The following is a 23,090-nucleotide window of genomic DNA, read 5'->3' on the forward strand; positions in this document are numbered from 1 at the left end:
TTTGGATTTTACCAAACTTCTCTGTTTGAGTTATTAGAGGGTATAGCGACTGCTTAAAATTGGATTTTAGTGTTCGATGTGGGAGGATACCAGGATTATCATAGTACACTTCCCACAGTGAGTACAAAATAAAGCACACGTTCACAGTGAGGAACAGCACCAACAGCAGGAGATTACTGCTTCATAGATGATGCACAGCAAAAGATTCCCACTGGCAAAACAAATTGTGTACTTACCTATGGGTGAAGTTTTGGAGCGTGAAGAATTACTGGAATCACACGTGACCTTTCCACCTCCCTGGAAAATGTTATGTTATGTTCCGTTATATTGATTTGTATATCACACTAATCAATGGAGAGGGTATCCGTGCGCTTGTGCAGGTGTGTAGGTTTGTGTTCCCCAAGGTGCTTATACGAAGAGCCAGGTAGTTCGCTTCTAGTGGAACTCAAGAAGTGAGAAGGATGCTCTGATGTGTTTGCGGGAGGACGTTCAATGTCTTGGGTGCGTTTTAGGTGAATGAGTGATCTCCAGTTTTGCTTTTGTGGGTGCAGGAATGTATGCCAGTGAGAGTGAGGCAGAGAGTTGGTGTCTGGTGGGGTAGTGAAAGTGTATGCGTCTGTTTAGGTACATTTGGAGGTTGTTCAACTCAAAATGTCCAAAGAAGAGATTGAAAGGCTAGGAAGCCACAATGACAAGAGTATCCATAGTCGGAAAACATATTGAGATGGTGCCCACGCAAAGTCCAGCGCAGGCGTCTAATGTCACAGAGGGTCTGACAGGACACCAAATGGTCGACCCTGTCCAGGTTAAAATAAAAAGAGAGATGGGAATACAAAGGCAATTCTGGATCCAACCACTAGATAGAGGAACGATGCACATGTGCATACAGACAATTCTTCCAGCTAAAAAACGACTCCTTCTGGTAACCATTTTGTTCCCCCACAAATTAAATTTAAGTCTGTAGTCAATAAAGATAAAGACTTCTTCCCACCCCTCCCATCACGTACTGTGCAGTCAAGCTTCTGAAACTGATCATTTGGGCCCATTACCAGATGAAACGGAATGTAAATGTGCCTACCCTCTTCATTACTCACTCCAAGCGATATATGTTCTCTTACCATTCCTCGTCTTGCACAGTGTTGAAGACATTCTTCAGAGTTAGGGGGTATGACCATGATCCTGGTGATACCTTTTTTGTTGGATAAGTGATCTGTCACACCGACAGCAGCGCCTGTCTCAGGGATCCCAGTCCCATCTCCGTAAAGAAAGGACCCTTACTCAGATATAGGACTGAGTGTTTCTGAGCTCTTTTTTATTGCAGTTTGATTGATTTTTCATGCAGCAGCTGAACTATTGTCATCATGACATTTTGGCAGCAGTCTCTGGTTTCTTGCTTATTTAGCTCCAAAAAAGAAGTACAAAGCCTTATTTTTTTTAGAATCGACAATCCTCTTAAACCTTAATTGAAATCTTCTGCAGACAACGCTGGTACTTGAACTTCAAATGATCAGAGCCAATTTATAGATTTCTTCTTTATTAAAAATTCCTCTTCGATCAATACAAATAATACAGCTGAAACAAGAATCTGGTCATCTGAGATAGAAATGAAAAGTAGCTCATTGATGTGCAAGTCAGGGAAAACTGATAAATTACCAGATTTTCCCTACAGTTGACCAACAAAGTAGAGCTTTGCAGTCACCTAAAATAAGAGCAACTATCTGGAAACCACAAACCAATCTTGTAAAGTAAAAGTTTAACTCTAATTACAATTTGCAATTAAAATCAACAAACTTGGAGGAATTGCCAAGTAAACATTGAAAAATCCTCAGTTTTCTCAAAAAGAAAGTGTCAAAAACATTATCTGATAAAACAAGGGGCTGGTAAGTCTGCAAGGGATAATATGACATACTTTGCCTTTTATAAACTATATTTTCAAGCCAGAGTTTGATCATTTCAGGTCAAGGCACACGTTGAGCCGGACATGAGCCTCCTGCTCATGTCCATTTCAACGTGTGTGCACCACAAGGGAGAGTTCTTTATTAACTCTCTTGAAATTAAGATTGAAAGATTTAAACATTATATCAGTCAGCACATTTTTAAATGTTTTCAAATCCCTCCCCCAAAAAGCTTCTTAGAACACTTGGTCCATTAACAAAATGTGATTAATAAAGGACAGCATCTGACCCAGCCTTTAGCATGACCTATTTACAGATTGAAGTAACATTTGGCCAGCAGACGAAACTGCATGGTTTGCCATTCTCTGCTTGAGACATCCACCCACACTTCTTAAACCAATTATATGACGTGTTGGACGTTGCGGTAGGCTTGATATGTTAAATACCACCACTTCTGGAGTGAAATTGTTGAAACCTGAGTCGGGTCGGGGACAATCGATATTTGCCCGGCGGTATTGCCTCTGTGACCCTCTAGTTATTTAATCAATGAAGAGGCAGGCGCTGGAGACTGGAAGGCAGGAAACAAGGTTTTTATTCTCTCCGGAGGAGAACACAACAAAACGGGCAGAAGGTATCGTTCTGAGGTGCTCTAACCGCATCCCTGAGGCCTGGCCTCTTATACACAGGTTTATCTCTTTATTGCATGTAACACATTCTCGTCGATACTTTGATGTACGGAAAGACATCCTCAGAATCCCCCCTTCCCAGCCCGTTCCCACGCAAGGTTACAGTGGAAGTCCCCGCCCCGTTCACAACAGGTGATGATCATCGCGCAGCTGGATATTCCGCCGATTCACGGAGTGTGTGGGGTTCGATCGGATCTCGTGGGGTGGGGGGGGCTTTGATCATCTCGGGGGTCCTTTGAGGAGGGAAGCTTTCTATTGTACGGGGAGGGGCAAGGGATTGGTATCGGCAGAGCTGGGTGTCGGCCTGGGAACGGGGAAGACAAACGGGCACACGGGGAAAAGGGGTTTGCATCAAAGGGCCGGGGATCATAAATGGGAAGAAGGGAGGTGATGCGCTGGGAACAGGATGAGGGCCTGGGGCAGAGCAGCGCCGAAGAGGGGTTTATGATTCAAGGCAGGTGCAAGCAGGGGGGGTGGTCAGCGTGCAGGCTTAGTGAAGGCGAAGGGCTATGTCAGGGGCCAGCGGCATGCAAAAGGGTTCGTTCTGATCAGGGCATTCTAAAATGGCGGGTGCGCACGACAAAAGTGTGGCATCAGGGGAAGAGGCAAGATGGCGCAGATAATGTTCACCAAACCGTACTAATTTTCAACAGTCCTCCCTTTAACATATTCAAGACATCTTGCTGGTTCATTTTCTACTTGGTTCTATTGTGGTGGGCAAATGTTCGAAGTTAACGAGTTCTCATTATTCTTTGTGGTCTTTCGTTGGCGCTGTGGAGCACCGGCGATGGAGCTACGGGTCCAGCTCTACTCTAAGTTCTGCGTTGCAGGGCACGACCCTTTCCTCGCGTTTCTGGTCGGAAAGGTCCCTTTCGCCCTGTGTCCTTTGAGGTGATTGTCAGAAAGTTCAGATGGAAGAAGAGCGTACAAAAGAGTCCATAGGGTAGGTCGGAGGAAAAGGGGGATGGAGCAAGGCCAAATTAGGAACTAACTAGGGGAACGAGAGACTTCAGATAGGCGGGCGTGTGACGGAATTCAGAGAGCGGGGACTTGTCGGCAAACACTGGACATCGAGCAGGGGCATCAGGTCGCCCCTTTCTTTTCATGTTGTCAAAAACAGTGCCTCGTCCTGCAGCTCTTTTCTGTCGTGGTCTCGCCTTGGCTAATGTCGCAGGTGTTCCTTAGTCTGCAGTCAGGCCTCGTGCTCCCACATCCGGTCCTTCTCTCCTCCAACAGCAGTACCCTTAAACAAGTTTGAGAAGACAGTCTTTAGAGAATTTGCAGATGAAGATAATCAAAAAGTCTATTTCTCTCCCAGCTCCAGGCAAAGAATGAAAATGCCTGTTATATTAGTGTTCACAACTGGCATATGAATGACCGGTGACGGGCCTGTTGGATCTACTATGACTTTCCTTCACAATTATTTATTACAGTCACGACAGTTCATCTGATGGTGACCCACCTTCGTGAGACGAACCTGGCAAAGATATGCCGTTCTCTAGAGTTTTACATTTACAAAGGGTACTGTGAGTTGTCAACATGGTACTACACAGGCATTTTGCTGAGAGACGAACATGGCTAAACATTTCTTTTCTATCGATGCATCCTGCTTTTCAACTACTACGGGGTTCATTTCGATGATTCACCTTGGACTAGTCAGTTAACCTTGTAAAACATCATTCTGGGTCCTACGTAACTTCCTACGGCCTGAGTACTTAATCAGAAAAGACAGGGGTTTTATGGGAAACAACCAGGGACATAGGAAACTTGTGGTAAGGGCATAAATCGACCCATCTCTCACAACCGGAAATGAGGGGTAGTTTCATAACTCCAGTTTTTGGGCGGCTGATACAGGGGAGGTAACAGGGGTGATCATTTTTCCGGTTTGGGTATTGCGACAATTCGGGGCGGGGAGGGTCGCGTATTCTGAGGTCCTTGTTTTATACCATAGGAGCCGTTGACATGTAGTTCCCTTATTTCGGGCCAGATTAGGGAACCTCTGTCGTCTTACCTGTCCTTTCCCTTACGGCCTAACCTCGGTTCATTGACTTCTAGCGGAAAAGGAGAGGTAATGACGCGGTCTCAGGGTGATTGTATTAAAGACAAGTTTTTTTTTTGTTTTGTTTTTGTGCAAATACTGACGGTATTTGAAGCCAATTAGGTGGTGTGCTAGGGGTGGCAGTCTGCCAATTTCGGGGCTAATCACTCGGAAGAGTGGGAGTGCAAAAATAGAGAGAGAGAGAGAGAGAGCGGGAGAGAGAGAGGGAGAGAGAGAGAGAGAGAGAGAGAGAGAGAGGGGGAGAGGGAGAGGGAGAGAGAGAGAGAGAGAGCGCAACGGCAGGCTAAATAGTACACGTGCAACAGAGAGGGTGGCAGTGTATTCAAGAAAGGCTATTTAGTGCATTACACAGTAAAGGGCATTCACGGGTCTGCGTTAGAATCTTGTAATCATGCAGTTGAGCATTAGACAGGGTAGAGGGGACGTGCCTTGAGAAAAAGAAAAGAAGAAAGGAGGTACCATTTTGTCGCACTTTCTCGCATTCTCGGTCCTTCGACCAATTGGGTCAACGCCTCAGTCACACACACACATTCTCTCATAGTTTCGCACCATACGTGACATGGGTTCATTCGTCCGGTCTGGTTTAAGGGTGATCACTTTTTATCAGGTTGTGCTAATTTTTCGGGTTTGTTCGATACGTGAGTAGTTTGCAGGCGTGCTTAGACACCACCTTGCGGCGCTAGTCCGCTTCGTGTATTAGACATGGCAAGGCTTCAGATCTTCGCCACACCTCGGCTGTAATCTCTGATGTAACCTGCAGAGGGAGGAAAAAAAGGGGGGGTGGGGGAGACAGCATTCGCGCATATTCAAATACATGGATTCATAAGTCCTTTACTTACCTCTTACTCGTCTTTCCTCCTCGGGGCAGGGTCCCCGGGGATATGGTTTCTGGAGTCGAGGGGGGTAGTGTGTCCATATAGGTCGTGTGCGGGGAAACGTGAAAAGGAAACCAGAGGTGCTTAGTGCGAGGTATCTAGTCAAAGGATGTATCTCACTATCGGGATCCTTAAACCTCTTTCAACGCTGTGGCGTTCTAAGGTTCTTCGGTTCTTGGGTCAGCTCCGTTCCCTGATACTTTGGAACGTTGTACTTTATAACATTTACATTATTTCATTTCACCCTCCTTTTACATTCCCTCATTTACACCGTTCGTTTTACCCATCCTTGGAAGTCAAGGTCTTCCTCTACGCGAGAGTTCATGGGTCAGTCGCGTACTTTGAAGGCGGAGTGTCGTGTTGTCGATCCGATCCGTCCTCCAGGGCTGGGCAACCATCTTCTTTTAACCTTAAAGAGAGAGCAGAGTAGGGTGCACAGAAAAGAACTTTCCCACCGATCCCGCATTTTTAAAATAAAGCATGCAATACCCGTCCATAGTTTCAAAAAAACTTTATTTTGCAAAATCATTTCAGCACGTGGATTATGAGGGTGCGGTCGTATTTGGCCGGTCGTGGCAATGGCTAAAGTGCGTACAGTGGGGGGTGTCGTTTGCAGCAATAAAAACATCGGAAAGTTTTACTCATTCATTTGTAAGAAACTAAAACGTCTATTAATTGGCTGGGGGTTCGGGGGCATTTATTTTCATAATTTAGAAGCATAATCATAATAGTTGTAATCAGATTTCCTATATGCATACCGTACGTGTGCGTCGTAAATGAGGTTTACATCAGTTATAGAAATATAATACATTGTACATTTGTAATCAACATTTGTAACGGGGATCCTTTCATACTGTTCGTCGAGTGAGTTCTCCTTGTCTTTTCTAGCCAAGTGTACAAAGGATCATATAAAGTCTTAGAACATCGAGTTTATATTAGTGCGAAGGAACACCACGAGGTGTTCGTAAGTTCCGATTGATACCAGCGCCATTTTGGGCGGGGCCGGCTCAGTCCGGAAGCAGCATCAGGGGGAAATGTTTCCCATTACTGGCAGTTTGGACCAGAGTCCTTTTCGGCAGTTCTAGAATTCATGCTAACAGAAGGAGTGGCAATGTCATGTTTGTTTCGTTGGCGATCAAGGCAGCCGTCCCTTACCGGAAGCCTGCAAAGGCCGAAGGTTCCGCCGGGGACCTTTGTAGGATCTTCAAGGCTGCGGAGATGCTGTCGGAGATGGGGGCTCGTGCTCCAGTGGGCAAATGTTCGAGTTATATTGCTGGTCAAAGTTACTCTAGTGGCCGGGGCCCGCCTTCCAGCGGACCCAGACGCCATTTTGAGGCCCTACAGGGGCCACTCTCGTCGAGTTTTTGCAAGAGTGGGAGAGATCCTTCGGAGTGAAAGGAAGAGGTCCCTGTTGTGTGAAAGCGGGACGTTCAGCTGGGGTGCAGCTGTGATGCCCCCACCTGGGGGGGGGGCGAGGGAGACTCGTTCGTGCCGTCTCCTTCTCCCGGTGCACTCCATGCTGTTCTTTTTCATCGCCCCGCATGAAGGTCTCTCCACATCCGGTGTTCCCCAAGTCTTGTGCTCAGTGCTGTGGGAGTATGGCCACCTGTGGCGCGCATTCGGCGCGGCACGAGTATCAGTGCCGTCATTGCTGGTTCGGTGTTCCGAAAATATGGCCACCATTGCACGTTCGGTGCTGCGCAAGTACTGGGGTGCCACCATGGTGTGTTCGGTGCTGTGGAAGTATTGGCACCATCGCCTGACTGGGGGTGTTCGGCGTCGGGCCGGGGGCTGGGAGACCTCCTATCGGTGGAGGTGGGAGAGGCTCGTCCGCGTCGCCTCTCCCTCCCAGCCCAATTTGGACAAATTGTTGTGGAGGTACGTGCAGGACATCTCGCCGTCCAGGGCTGCTGCGGCTGTTACGGAAGGGAAAAGAAAGAGGTGCCTCGTTCTTCTCTGGACATGTGGCGGGACTACTTAAGTCTATCCAGGCCCGTTGCGGCTGGCTGAGGAGACATGTGGCGGGACTACCTACAACTGCCCAGGCTGCTGGCTCCTGCCTCTCCTCCGGCTCCCCCATACGTTAAGATTTCCTGACCAAGAGTTGGCGGCCGGGCCCGCCTTATATGGGTTGCCGTTGGTTGGGCGTAGCCGTAACCCTGCCCTACTTTGGAAGGTTCCAGAATGGGGGGGGGGCGAATGTTCTGTTTGACTTTCATTTTCTACAGTTTACCGTTATTATTCCTTGTTTGTTGTGCTAAATTAAAAGTTCAAGTTCATTAATGGTCTACGGATTTTGTTTTACCATTTCTTTCTTTACAGGTTGCTTTTATGCTAAGTTTCTGCTAACAGAGGTTGAGTAACACGGAAACACGTGTAGAGGGATGACGCAGATTCGTACATTACATACACACAAACTCAGACGGGGGACAGTACAAGTACGACATACAAAGACCCAAGACGAATATAAAACAGTTATTGGTCATAATTATCTCTTTCCGTCTGTGAATTTAAAACGAGGCTGGGTTCCCGTCTTGACGTTGCCCGACCTAGGAGAACTTGAGCATGCCGCTGAAATTGTCCTGGCGAAATCTGTGCCATCGGGCATAATCAAACGTGGTGGTTCTATCTGGTCTGTCTATGTAAGTCGGGTTCTTCTTTGTCTCGCGCTTTTTCTCGTACTGCCGGTCTGTCGTTCCTGTCGGCCCTTTGCCTTTGCTCACGCTCAGTAGAGTCGGGCATTGGGCTTTCCAGTGTCCGACATACCTACAAAAAAGCGCATTGGTCTGGCCCTAAGTCTGGTCGTCTTTTGCATAGTGTCGGGGGATAAGTTGTGGGTAGCGGTGTCCTGGTGTTGTCCTGTCGGTATATTTCTCTACTTGGTTTGTCCTCGTCTTTTCTCTGTCGTTGCATAGCCTCTCTGCGCCACATACCGAGACTGTCGAGCATAATAGGCGTTGTCTTATTATTTCGAAGGGCTATTTCTAACGTTTCTATTTTATCAAGGTCAAAGGATCCTGCCAGTGGCCACTGTTTGTCTTGACTTTCTTCGGTATACCTGTGCCACAATTTATTATAGGCTATGGTGACTAATCCATAGTTTATGAACATGTCCTTATTAGGGGTGCCTTCTAGTGGAGCTATATGGTCCACCTCTAATACACGGTCCGGGCTAAACAGGCTATTAATCAGTGGGGAGAAGACAGACATGACGGCTCGTAACGAGGGACTAAAAAGTCAGCACTGCCTATCTTATCACTAGGTGCAAAGACTGGACAGAATATTTCTATTCTACGTTGTTTGCAGGCAGTGAATACCTCATGGATCAAAAATAACAAAAAGACCAATAAATAACAATGGGGAGAATGAGTAGGTCCGCAAAGATCTGCGTTACCTACCCTTTTCACTATCTGCAAAAAGGGTGGTCTCTTCCCTGTTTGCAGACAGGGAATCTCCAGGAAACAATAGTTTTGCGAACAACAGTTCAGTTTCAAGTAATTATTGAGTGGGGGAGAAAAAATAAGCACGGCTGCTGCCCTACCTATCCTCCACTGCTTGCAAAGAGAGAGCCCGTTGTTTCTCCGTTTGTAGACAGTGAATCTCCAAATAAATAAAGAGCAATACTAGTATTTTTAAACAATCAAGCAATCAAACAATCAAGCAATCATTTCGCAACTTGTCGTGATTACACGACCTTACCCGGACCATGTGGACAGTTTCCTGCATTCCGAATCCAGCGCCCGATCGTCCTCTTTTTCTCGTATTTCTCACGGCACTCCTGATGGTCCCCAGTCAGGACCGTAGATCACTCGAGAGAGGTCTGTTCGGAACCAGTGAAGTTCGGATGATCGGCTGCCAGACGAGGGTCTATTGGGCAAGAGCTCTCCCGATCGTTGCAGTCGTTCACTCTGTCGTCGGGACCTCTCCCACTGGATCCACGAGTCGCTGATGGGCCCCACGCTTGGGACGCCAATTGTTGAAACCTGAGTCGGGTCGGGGACAATCGATATTTGCCCGGCGGTATTGCCTCTGTGACCCTCTAGTTATTTAATCAATGAAGAGGCAGGCGCTGGAGACTGGAAGGCAGGAAACAAGGTTTTTATTCTCTCCGGAGGAGAACACAACAAAACGGGCAGAAGGTATCGTTCTGAGGTGCTCTAACCGCATCCCTGAGGCCTGGCCTCTTATACACAGGTTTATCTCTTTACTGCATGTAACACATTCTCGTCGATACTTTGATGTACGGAAAGACATCCTCAGAATCCCCCCTTCCCAGCCCGTTCCCACGCAAGGTTACAGTGGAAGTCCCCGCCCCGTTCACAACAGGTGATGATCATCGCGCAGCTGGATATTCCGCCGATTCACGGAGTGTGTGGGGTTCGATCGGATCTCGTGGGGTGGGGGGGGCTTTGATCATCTCGGGGGTCCTTTGAGGAGGGAAGCTTTCTATTGTACGGGGAGGGGCAAGGGATTGGTATCGGCAGAGCTGGGTGTCGGCCTGGGAACGGGGAAGACAAACGGGCACACGGGGAAAAGGGGTTTGCATCAAAGGGCCGGGGATCATAAATGGGAAGAAGGGAGGTGATGCGCTGGGAACAGGATGAGGGCCTGGGGCAGAGCAGCGCCGAAGAGGGGTTTATGATTCAAGGCAGGTGCAAGCAGGGGGGGTGGTCAGCGTGCAGGCTTAGTGAAGGCGAAGGGCTATGTCAGGGGCCAGCGGCATGCAAAAGGGTTCGTTCTGATCAGGGCATTCTAAAATGGCGGGTGCGCACGACAAAAGTGTGGCATCAGGGGAAGAGGCAAGATGGCGCAGATAATGTTCACCAAACCGTACTAATTTTCAACAAAATCTGTTTGAAATATCCATAGCATTTACTTCTAAAACCTGCGGGTAGAAATCAGACATGAGAACATGGCCCTTTCCCCCCTCAGACAGTGCTTCATTTATTCAGTGTTTCATCTTGACAGTGGGAAAGCCTGTGCACCAGCATTCGGACAGATGAAGCGGAGCCAGGGTTGGAACTACTGTGACGTTCTTATTCTCCCTCCAGAAAGGGCCTCCATATGGAAAGCTTATGGAGTCGTCTTGCTACTTGCCCTATAGAGAAAATGAAGACTTACCTAGTAGCAAGAGAACTACTACTGTGACCTGATTAACAGAAGGAGAGCTAAGGCCTAGCTGACTAGAAGGACCTGCATCGAAGGACTCTTTGACGGGCAGAAAGTGTCCAGTTGCTCAACATCAACCCAGTCCAGTAGCCAAGTTCAAGCAAGAACCACTCCTAGGTCGTTATGCTACTCCTACAGCATCGAAAGGATTAAGATGGCTTTGTCCCCGACCCTAAGCATGATCCTAATGTGCTTTCTATCTGTTGTGTCCTTTAATTTGGAACCGTTTGAATCATCTTCCTAGTAGCGCTTTCTGTTCCACAGATACTACAAGGAGAGTTTGCAGTCACCAATATCCTCCTTAGCCAGTGGCTGCTGGAACCGCCTTGGCTTCCAGTGGTTGCCCAGTCACTTGAACACCTCCACAGCAGCACACATTTTGAGCATACGAAAAAGAAAAGACACCTTCTGGGAAACCCAGAGGCCATTGTCCCACTAGTTTGATAGCTGTGCCATATCTCTGAGTCCATTGGATTTGAGAACTCAGAATTTGGAAAAGTGATCACCAGTGATCTGCCATCTTGCGCACAGGACAATGTAAGGAAGTGCCCGATACCCTCCCGGGTTCTGTTGCGCTCTACAAATCTGCATAACCTAACAGTGTCAACAGTTCACATGGTTCATCATGCTGTTTGACTGGTGGGTTTTGGTGTAGTCTCTTTTATACACTATAGCTGTTACATTTTTAGGGTTTTTATTTGAAATTTTCCTAGGTACCAGAGTCAGCTACATGAAAGCAAAGCTTGGGCACTAGTATCCCATCCTGCATCCCATCACTCAAGGCTCTATTGTTTGAATGGAGACCAAAGCACTGAACTGAGAAGGCCCAAAGCATCTTCAATGGGATAACATTTGCCATTGGGCTCAATGTTAAACCGTGTTCTAGCGCCTAGTGCAAGGGACCTCGATTAACATCAGGGGCTTGTTCCAAAGCCAAGCATAGACTTCTGTTTTTTTGGGTGGGATCCAATTTATGAGTGTATTACAATGTATCTACCTATAATATAGTCTTTTTCTTCTTAAACATTAAGAACTGTCTGGATATTCAAGTAAGTAACTATAAATGTTATTGCCCATTAAAATGTGACCGCCCCGGGATACCAAGAACATATCTGACAGCTTTGGACTTAACTGGTTTCTTTTGTGCTGAAAATTCTGAAGTTGATGTGTGGCAGGTCTCCACAGTGGAGCATTGGGATTGACCTGTTAAAATATGTTTTTCAAAGCACTGTTGGGCCATGTCCGTGTACAGCAGTTTATTTAGACTCGGACCTCCATGGAGGGCATTACTAAGACAGTGTACTATTCTTACTGTGCAGGTATCGAGTTATTTTCTATTAATAAGTCTGCTCAATCCAAGAAAGTGTCCCCAAAGGGTTGAACTATTTAGAGATTCTCTAGCATTGTAGCTTGCTTTCACATTTGAATTAGTCTCCTCTAACAGTGCAGTAAGAATGTTCTCGGAACAATACCCTATAATAATATTGTGCTCATTGCCTTGATTTCATGAGCAGGGTTTGCAGCAATTCACATGTGCCTTTTGTCTCTGCTGGCTACACTGAGGAGATACAATGACAATCTTGCATTGAATTATTAATACTCTAATGTGATGCTCGCTTGATTTCTTTCTATGATTTTAAATTGTTTCCTACAGGCTTTCAGTCACTTTACATTTGAGCGTTCTGCTCACCAGCTCATTGTGGTGGATATACAGGGGGTCGGCGATCTATACACGGATCCACAGATCCACACGGAGACTGGCACAGACTTTGGAGACGGAAATCTAGGTAAATTGAGCTCTGCCGATAGTATTGCTGTCAAGAACTTTCAGTCATAGGCATTACGTTTGCTGGCAAAAGCTTTTGAGGCTTTGGGGTTCCTCAGCTCCTTGGATCCTAAATATATTTTGGTAGGAGTATAAATAGCCTAATACACGACAATTGTCCCATAAATGTCAGTCGCCCATGCATTAGTTTCCTGGCTTCAGCTATTAAGTCCTTGCACTTGAAATAGCAGTGTGTCTTTAATAGCTTAAAAATATTCTGTGAAGCCACGTGGTTCTTATATGTGTCTTCTCTGTGTGCATGGCTAGTTCCGATTTTGTCTCTTTTGCACCTCAATCCACCGTTTTTTTAATTTCCAGTGCCTGATGATTACCAAAATCTGGGATGAGTTTACATTTTCAATTTGCATCAAAGCAATGCCTCAATAATTCGCATTCTTGAAAGCGAAGTTTTCCGTACATTGCAACATTGTGTAGTCTTCGTGGTCTACAAAATCAGAGTCAGCTCTCCACGTCTGACTGCCACAATTCCTTTGTCTGCTGCCTGGTGTCTTGTGACTAGTCAGCCTGGTTAGGGTGCAGATTGTGATCCACTCCGTTAGCATTTGTCCCCAGTAGATGAGATCTCATACATAGTGAACCTTTTAAATGGACCCACGTTTCTTATCCTCATTGACACCCACGTAAGAAAATATACACAGTCGTGAAGAAGGATGGAAGGGTGCTTCATGTCCAGGGCTCTACCCTGTGGAACTTCCTCCCACAGCATCTAAGTCTGGTGGAAATATCCAGAAATCCGGAAGATGATTAAAGATTCACTACTTTCACACTGCTTATGGGACTGCTGTGAAATATCATTCCGGTGACTTTAAACCAGTACCTTTGCTTCAGGTTCAATTACACCTCTTGTGATGCCCAAGTCTGAACTTTATCTGTTGCACTTTCTAGAAAAACAAGACTAAGATTAACCTTTTTCTGTTCTTGTTTAAGACGTCTCACGTGCATTTCATTGTGGGATACTCTTGAGATTTTCCAATGACATGACACTAATCACCTTATGGGCTCTGACATTCTCCCTGGATGTCCCTGCTCTTTGCATCTTGAAGCAGCTGAGGAAGGACATATTGTGCTTTACAAACATTTTAAATAGATACATAAGCAACCAAGAATACAGAAACATTAGATTTCAGATTTGTACTTATGGGTATGTTGTATTTTAGTGTATCTACTACATCTTTTTCATGTTGTGGATCTGATTGCTTAACCCCTTCACTGCGGCGGCTATTCCGCCGCAGTGCTAAGGGGGCGGGCGGAAATGCGGCGGGCGCATGCTGGTGACGGAACCTCTCCGTCACCAGCGTCGGTTGCGCTGTGCTTGTGACGGAGCGGTTCCGTCATGGCTCGCCCCGCTCAATGGAACGCTCAGCGCAGGCGCGGAATTCGCGCCGCGCATGAGCGGCGAGCGGGTCATGACGGAACTACTCCGTCATCAGCACAGCGCACCCGCAGCTGATGACGGAGCGGTTCCGTCATCAGCATGCAAAGGGTTAAAGATGTGGTGCTGACAGACGGTCAAAGAAAACTGATTCAATGAAAGACAGCACAAACACTGCTATGGCTTCCTTTGAAATTTAGGTTTGGAATATACCTATTGTACTTATCCTGCTGTGCATATTTTAGGCATCTAGTGGCTTGAGTTTAAATTCCCACTTGTTGTTTTCAATTTGTAAAATGATTGTGGGTCAACTCTGGGATGTGTCCGAGTACAGTACCCTCCTGAGTCCCTGCTACAGTTCCCTCGTGATGTTAGTCTACAGAGGCGCAGCTCCCATTAGATTATTTATTTCCGTCTGTGGTATTTGTTCACAGACAGCAAAGCTCAGCTGGGGTCTTCTGTGAAATTTTGTTTCCAGACATGGAAGAGCTTCTCAAAAAGGACCTCTTCAGTCTCCACTGTTTCACAGAGGATCAGTGGTATTGCATATACATCAATTTTTCGCCCATAAGTTCTTTCTGGTTTCCATATCAAGAATGAGATATCTCGTTCAGCCTTCAGTCATAGGCAGCAAAAATGTGCCATAGGGTAATCTTTCAAGTTGTCCATTGGTCACTGGCCCAACCCCAGTGGCATACGTGGCATTGCAGAAGTCTGCTAATTTTGGTAGGGCAGTCATATGATCTTCTTCCTTCACCTATCCACTTGCCAATACTGTCAAATACAAGTTTGAGAGCACATGGTCAGTTTACCCAGAACATTCGTACTTCCTACCCATTCACCCATCAGGACCTCTGCAACGCTGCTCCAATGTAGAAAAGAGTTGAAGATCTCCTCTACATAAGAATGCTGTAACCATCCTCAGCCCGTTTCCTCTTACTTGTTGACTTTATGCTCGTCTTTGATCATGAAAAGTGCTCCGCTGCCTTTTGATTAGGTTTGCACTATAGAAATACCATAGGCAGACATTTATACGTCTATCCTAGTCCTCTTTGGCGTGATTTCACCATTGCTCTTGGTCTAGTAAACGTTTCAGTGGTTGTAAAAACAGCAGAGACTGGGTGTGTTAATGCACGAAGAAAAGGTATTGCACGACCAACATGTTATTTATTTAAAGTATTTCTGGTTCCTTTAACTGGTCCATAGCAATATAAAGATGTCTCCTATGATTAATATCTGTCATTCACACATCTCACGAAACCCCCTCTTAGTTAAAATTGCCATTAATCAAAACCTAGAAGCATTAAATTACGGTCTCTATAGCCATGTTAGCTGTAGTATGCCATATAGTAATGAAATTCAATTGAAATGTTCGTTAAAAAGATACATATACTTTTTTACTCCTACATTAAATTGTGGCCACATGTGCGATATAAATATATATAGGCAATTTATCTGAGTAGTTTTGTGTATATTGCAAAAAATCTTTTTTTTAAAAGCTGTCTCTCGTGTCTTTAAAACACTCAGCCAGTCATTCAGAAAGCTTGTGTGTATTTGAAGGTTAGATGTCTCTAGGTCACATAACCACCACCTTATACATAATGTAGCGATTCGGCCCAGAGGACAATGCACAGCGCTTACCGTGTTCCTAAGTTTATTCCACTAAAGATTTGTTCCATCTCCTTTAGGGTCCTTGCAGGCCAGGCCACCAAACACAAAAGTCACCCAGAGCAGAACTACGACTGTAGTCAGGGTGTAGCTTCAGGGGGAGTGTTTGGGGTGTTACACCACCCTAATGTGTTTTCTGGTAGTTAGTTGGGTACCGGTGCTTTCAATCTGGTATGGTGAGGAGTCGGTCAGATTTGACAACGAATATTTACTTACACACAGATAAAAACACACTCTAGACTGTTTTGAAAGTCTCCAAATGTGTTGCTTGTTTTGCCAAATATTGTTTTTCTCTCACCAAGTACCCCCACCATCAGTATTCTTCTCCCTTTCCACTGCCCCTAAAGCCCCTCTCTTGTCTATAATGTAGTATAACATTCCATGCCAAACTGATTGTTGGAGAATCTGAATCTCTCACCCCCAATCTTAGTGACCAGGCTACACCCCTGACTGTAGGTTTCCCAGAAACTGCATCTGTACAAAGTGAACAGTTAATACTCACTGTTTGTTATTAAGGTTTTTTAAGGTGGCATTTGAAGAGTATGTGAATTACATTCCTTATGTCTAAGAATTTCTTTCTAAGACAATAATTAAATTAATTCATTAGTTTACCTTGGCAGCAAATGTTAACATTAAGTTTCCAAATTAACAAACTCTCACCATAAAGTAGTGTGGCTGAATTTAGCTTTGATGTCCTACCTAGCCTCATGAAGATGAATGAAATACATTTTGGACGTGTTCTTTGAATTTCCCTGCTGACAAAGCAGGAATCTGCAGACTTCCTACACCAACCACCGCAGTGTTACAGTGTCATGGCTGACTGCACAACCGGCATAGTGGCCCTGTCCACATGTTTTACATATTTCCCCTTTTGAAAAATACAAACATAAGGATGGGATGTTTCCTTATTTGCAATGAAAATGTCCTTTTTAAGCCTCTCTTGAAAAAAGCTGCAATCCCTTTCTAATTGTAGTTCATAGTTACACTTCTTTCTTTCCTTAGAATCATCATAATCTTTTACGCTTCCTACTATCTTAAGATTCACACCACCTATCATGCTTTCTACTATTGTAAGATTCACTTTTGTTTATGAATTTTTTTTGTCTTGACATATTGACCGTTGGTTTCTATTACTCTTGTATGTTAATTCACTGTATTGCACATTCCTGTCAAACACATCTTTAAGTGATGTCCAAATGGAAGCAAAATAATTTCAATTCCTTAACTAGATAGGTGACATAGAGTTCTGACCCCACCACTTGGACGTGCACACACAAGCACAAACTTGTGTGTCAGTGTCTCACCTTTATGTGATCCCAGTCTCTTTCCTGTATTGATGCCAGATGAACAAATTCCAGAGGGCGGAGAAAGAAATGTGTGGCAACATGATCCACACTGTTCAAGTACTCTCCCTTCTACTCCTCCCATGAGGCCCTGTGACTAGATTGCTTTCAGCTTGGTAATGGTATGTATAAACCGGATGTAAAAAACGTGGGCCATGGGGCGTACTAGGTTTACATTCCTTTTGTTTTTTTATTGCGCTATAGATTATCTAGTGTGGCATCCATAATGTCAGTGAAATGCCATTATCGGCAAAAGGCCATACGGGCATTGTGCATCGTGAACGTCCTCTTGGAGTACATTAGTGTAGAGGCAGGCACGGACATGCTAGAAATGAACTCACAAACACTTAACTCACAACTAAGTGGCAGAGTATAGCATTTGCTTTTATCTCTAGTAGATCGTCTCTTTTCACAGCATCCCTCCTCTGTCCCCAGTGGGACAAGTTGGGCATAAGGAAAGAAGCCTACTATACCATGGTGTCAACCGATGATACTGTGGAAATTTAGCCAGTCTTTTTGGGGCAATGTGCACACTGTTGCACTCATCTCTTGTCAGTTCTAGCTTTTCAGGATTGAGGCAGCATACAGGGTACTATCAATATCCAGTCTCATTTACTAGTCAGCTTGTGAGAACTACCACTATTTGGCACATGTACCATCATTACTATCCCTTCTTCGGACCAGGTAAGAAAGTGGCCTTTATACCAGTGACTTGCAGTCGCAGAGGTGTAAATAATGGTGAGAGAAAAAAGGAACAACATGAAATAAGGCAACCTCTTGCCCCAACCAGACGCACTGCTAAATGCCACCAATGTGGTGAATGTACCATCTTTATAATCCTTCTTAATCATCCATGTATTCATTTTCAATCATCATTTATACTCTTATTTTAACATTGTTTCATTTTTTCATACGCTAATCCACACGCGGAAAATATTGCTTTTTTCCTGATTTCTTATATTCAGACTGTGCCCCTCTTACAAAATGTGAAATTACGAGTTGAATATTAATTGGTAATTGTTTTTGTTTATAGTGTCACCTGACGAAGGGCGCTTCATAGCCCGAAATGCATTGTGTTTTTACTGAATAAACACTGCTTGTGATGAACTCTGCATCAATCGTATTTTTACAAGAGGTCCGGAGGGGCACAGTTTGAATATAAGAAATCTGGAAAAAAGCAATATCAGCGTATGAAAAAATGAAACAAAATGAAACGAGGTTAAAATATGAGTATAAATAATGATTGAAAATGAATACATGGATGATTAAGAAGGATTATAAAGATGGTACATTCACCACAATGGTGGCATTTAGCAGCGCGTCTGGTTGGGGCAAGAGGTTGCCTCATTTCATGTTTATATTGATTCCGGTAGCATTTGGGCATGCCATCAAACCATTCTGCACGCATACCTGGATAAAAAGGATAAACTTTAAAAAAACTTTTGAAGATTAGGTGTGCATCCCACTCCTATTATAGAGAGAAAAAAGGAGAACAGGATGGATGAGTTACAGACAGTGAGAAACGGCAAGAAGAGATGAGAACAGAATAAGAGTTGAGGAAAAGACAGTGAGATGAATATAAAACGATGAGAGAAGAATAAAAAAAAGGACGTATTAAATGCTGACTAACAGATGAGAGGATAGTGATAAGATTAGGAAAATGCAATTAAAATCAGTTAAAGAAGTAATAAATGCAAAACAATTGCTAAAAGAAATGAACGACCAGGTAATGCATGAAGAAATCATGCCTGAAACACAGGTGAAAAGTACAAAATTGTGGAAATAAACAGTTTAAAAAATGGAAAAGTGTAATAGGAGCGAGAATCAGTTACATTACATTTAGAATGAAAGATAAACAAGAACAAAGATCAGAAAAAGGGATAGACGAATGGGAAGATGAGTGACATAAGATGGAAAAGATAAGTGTAGAAGAAGTTTGAGGAAAAAGAATTTAATAAGAGCTGTACTCGGCACTCACTATGCACATATAACTAGGCCCATGTGGAGTTACAGCCCTGAAGTTCAAAGAAGGAACACATGTTCTGGATTTAGAGGCACAGTATGCTGCCGGGAAAGAATGCAGTCTTCTTTTGAACAAGGGCAAGTGAAAAACTGTGATCTTATTTCTTGCTATAGAAACACTACAGGAGATAATCAACCTTTAATGAGCAATTTTTTGAGCCACAATTGCAGAAACTGTAACTGTTCTGGTAAAATTTCCCTGGGAAATCATCATGTTGGAAGCAGTTGTTCTCACCTTATCATACACAGCCTAGACCGGGGGTCCCCAAACCGGTCCTGGAGGGCCGTATCCATGCCAGATTTTTAAAATTATTACATGTATCTCAATGGGGATATCCCAAAAATCTGGCATGGATCCGGCCCTCCAGGACCGGTTTGGAGACCCCTGGCCTAGACTATATGTGAGAATTCACATCAACCTGTAACAAACACTGAACTTAGTTCGCAAAATAGCGTTTCTTTCAGTTGACTCATTTTGTAGCACATTATCAATTCTAATGGTTGTGAGCACACATGTTCTGTGACGAGTGGTCGTCTTGCTCTGCTAAGTGATTTAAGAAAGCGACACATTCATTCATTAATGAATTTCTGAACGTTGACTTCCTGCCATGCCGACAGTTTGGATGTAGTTGGTACAAATAGTTAGCTTGCTTAGGTGTTGCAGTTGGTTTCAAAATTACGTGTTTTATGTTTTCCTAGCCTAGTATTGATACTGCTCTGGGTGGGCCTGAGCGAGCAGCTAGAAATAACGTGTTGGCAATGGCCTATGTCGGAGGCACTTAAGTTTGTCCTGAACATGAGTTTAGTATTCTGAATTAAGGCCTCTTCAATCTCTTCTGGTTTCATTCTTACTAATGCATAATTTTACTTCATTGTGTCTTAATATGACATGGCTTTAGAGTAGGATCTCATTCCAGACATCTTCAGCGTTGCATCCTCCTAGATCTTATTGGCTTTTGGTTGTTCTACTTGAACGAGTCGATCATCTGTAGGGTGCTCGCTGTACTAGTGTAAGAGTTTCATTGTGGTGTGATCTGTATTTGATCAACCGTCAAAGCAGAAGACTGTGCCAACCAATGTTAGTTACCTAATTGCCTGAACTATTTTGTTTATAGAGCATAAATGATTGGTTGCAACTCTGCTTGTTGGGTTCAGCCTATGTCATAGCTAATATTCTTGGCTTCCAAGTGTTTACCCTACTCAAACTTCATTTTGAGGATCATGAAAGAATATAGTCCTTTGAACATTATGAAGTTTACTTCATAATTCGATATAGTTACATTGAATGCAACTATGATAATGTATTGAAAACCTAGATGAGCAACGTGGAAGCTGCACTGATGTAGCTCAAGGGCAGCGAGTCGGGAAATCCCCAAAAAGTCTAGCATAGAAACACTGTGGTCGAATGTGTACAGTAGCTCTGTTTCTAAAGCTAGACTCTATATGTGACTGTGCTCAACACAGTGAATAATGACGAATATATAGAACTATAGATAAGTATCTGTCAACAATGGGGCTGTTTTCCAACAAGGGGTTCCAAGTGACATCACGTTAGCAACTAGAGCAACGTGTGAGCTGTCTGATGTCATTGGAACACAGGGATACTCCATGTTATTGCCAACTATCCGTAACCAATATATGTTATGTATGCCACCTTGAATCCTCTGCATTGGTAGAGGAGACCTGAGGATCCTTGTACAGCATTCCCTAATCACCCTTAAAGTACCAAGCATCCTGCCACCCTCCCCCAGCACCTTCAGGAGAATTGAGTGGGATCTTATACCCTTAACTCATTTCTCACACAAAACCCCCAGATGAAAAGAATCACAATTGGTTTCAGTAGGTTCACCACGCCATTCAAAACCACTAAATCTCCCCCCACCCCCCTGAGAGTGGTAAGGGTGAGAGGTGTGCACACAATACAAAACAAGTCTGTGTCAAGCAAGTAGATTTCACCTTTGTAATTCTTGTGCCAAGCTATAGGGTTTGCCAATGCTTATTTGTAAAATATTGTTGAAAAAGAATAGAACAAAGAATAAAAAATGAGCACAGTTGCATCACACATATACACATGTACCAGCGGTCTTCTTAGATTGCTTTTTATATGACACAGCCCGTTCCAAGATTTCTGATGACCGTTTTCAAGTGGTAAATAACAAAGATCTGAGCCGGAGCGCAAAAAGAAAAGAAGCAAGTAGACTGATAGCGGTATGCAGCTGCTGGCCATTGTAAAACAAAATGTTTCTTTTTTTAATTACGAAAAATAAATACATTTAAAAAAGCAGGGAGTGTTGGGCCGCCCACATGATTACATTGGAAAAATATATTTCAAGTATGTAAAAAATAAAACAATGAAGGAGGGAGGGACGCGGGAGTAAGGCCTAAGTCAAGGGGGAGGCAAAAGAGGGGAAAGCCATGCCCTTCCGTGGAGCACTGAAAGGCAAATGAGAATATATTTCCCTGATGGGAGCAGTGTAAGATTCCACTCATTCATGGAAGAAATTCTCCAGGGACAGTACAAACATAACAATATTGAGGAAGACCTACCAGTAAGGAGCATAGAACTGAGATAGGCAATGAAGATATCCAATCATGAGGAAGGGACTGAATTCACTCTATATATTATTGTATTGGAGACAGTAGGTGTTCCACCACAAAGCTATTTGTAGACGAGATCTAAAAGTACATGGCGTCCGCTTCTCTCTGACGTCTCACTCTCAGCATTACCCTGGTGTCCCTGCCTGAAGCCGAATTCTCCTCGTTCACGTTGAGAGTGGAGGGCAGGCGCCATGCTTACAGTGACTTTGTGATAGCCGCTCGTCAGCGTAGACTGTTTCCTTGTCTACATGGATTTGCAGAGACACCAACCTTTCCCTTACAAATGTTAAACACATTTTGTGATAATGGACGTTATGTATGCAAGAGTTGGCTCTTTAACACCCCCCTCACCCTTGTGGGCTTCTGTGTTGTGAAGGGAGAAGCACAGTAATATACATGCAAGCTGTAAAAAACAGGGCGTCAGATAGCTTCTAGCGTAATTCTCCATTTACAGTTTCCAAAAATGTGGCTGCTGTGTATTTGTATTACAGTGCAGAGCATTGTTTTTGCATGTCCTCAAGCACCAACATTTCGTCCAAGAATAAAAAAACACTAAAACAATTTGTTGTAATTAGATTTAGTAAAAGTAGATGTGAATTAATATATATATTTTTTTTACATCATATACCAATACCTACACATGGTGCCATTGCAAACGCTACCGCCTATACAACTTTTTCACTTTTTGTTGTGTCCGCATATCCGTTTAATGGGGAAAGTATTGTAATTGTGGAAAAGCACAAGTATTAAACATGCAAACCTTAAATATCATATTTGGATAATTCTCCAAATACTTCAGTTAATACTTTGTGTTAATTTTTGCTACGCACTTATTGAGATAGGTGTTTACTCACCGTCCACACCTAGTTTTGCTTCATTTTACCATTCTTCTGCACAAACCTGTTCGTACTCTGCCCAGTTCCTTGTAGAGAGTCTATGGACAATACTCCTCAAGTAATGCTGCATATTTCAGTTGGATTGTTTTCACTTTGGTGCTCAGTTTAAGGATTTATGTGTGCTTTTGGTTGTTGTCAGTCATCCTGTAAGATGAACTTCTGTCTCAGTTACAGCTTTCTTAATAAGGGCTGCAGGACTTCTGTAGTCTCCTCCACTCACATTTCTTTGTATTCGGACAACTCTCTACGTACTTGTAGATAAGAAGTATTCCGATAACATAATGCTCCAGCTACTGTCGTTCACAGTACGAAGGTTTTTTTTTTGTTGATGTCCTGTGTTGGGTTTGCACTGAATGTAACACTTTCCATTTGGATCAGAAAGTTCCATTGTAAATTTTTTTCAGATCACTTTTTCCTCATTGCTACAAAATTGTTCTGAAGGTTTTTTTTACACTTCAAGCGGGCTCAAAGTCATCGTTCTTGAATAATGACATTAATGTTATGTGAGTTACCGTTGGCATGTCGCTAGCCTCTCTGATCCGTCTCTACTTTGCATATTCAGTTTAGGAGTACAGTTGGATCATTTGTAGGTTTTGTGGTGGTTATTGCTGAGTCTTTGCATTTAAAAGCACTACCCAACAGGGGAGACCGGAGGGGAATG

General features: G+C 44.0%; 1 protein-coding gene across 6 annotated transcripts in view; it reads left to right on the forward strand.

Moving 5' to 3' along the window:
- The window catches only part of EEF2K (eukaryotic elongation factor 2 kinase), a 192,893-nt gene that overhangs the window by 109,834 nt on the left and 59,969 nt on the right, over positions 1-23,090 (forward strand). For all 6 annotated transcript variants that reach the window (XM_078665123.1, XM_078665122.1, XM_078665124.1 and 3 more), the window contains one exon: positions 12,339-12,471. In XM_078665123.1, the coding sequence (XP_078521249.1) occupies positions 12,339-12,471 (133 nt within the window). The remainder of the gene's footprint in view (positions 1-12,338; positions 12,472-23,090) is intronic.

The sequence above is a fragment of the Lissotriton helveticus genome, chromosome 10, assembly GCF_964261635.1.
Source record: "Lissotriton helveticus chromosome 10, aLisHel1.1, whole genome shotgun sequence".
NCBI classification, from domain to species: domain Eukaryota; kingdom Metazoa; phylum Chordata; class Amphibia; order Caudata; family Salamandridae; genus Lissotriton; species Lissotriton helveticus.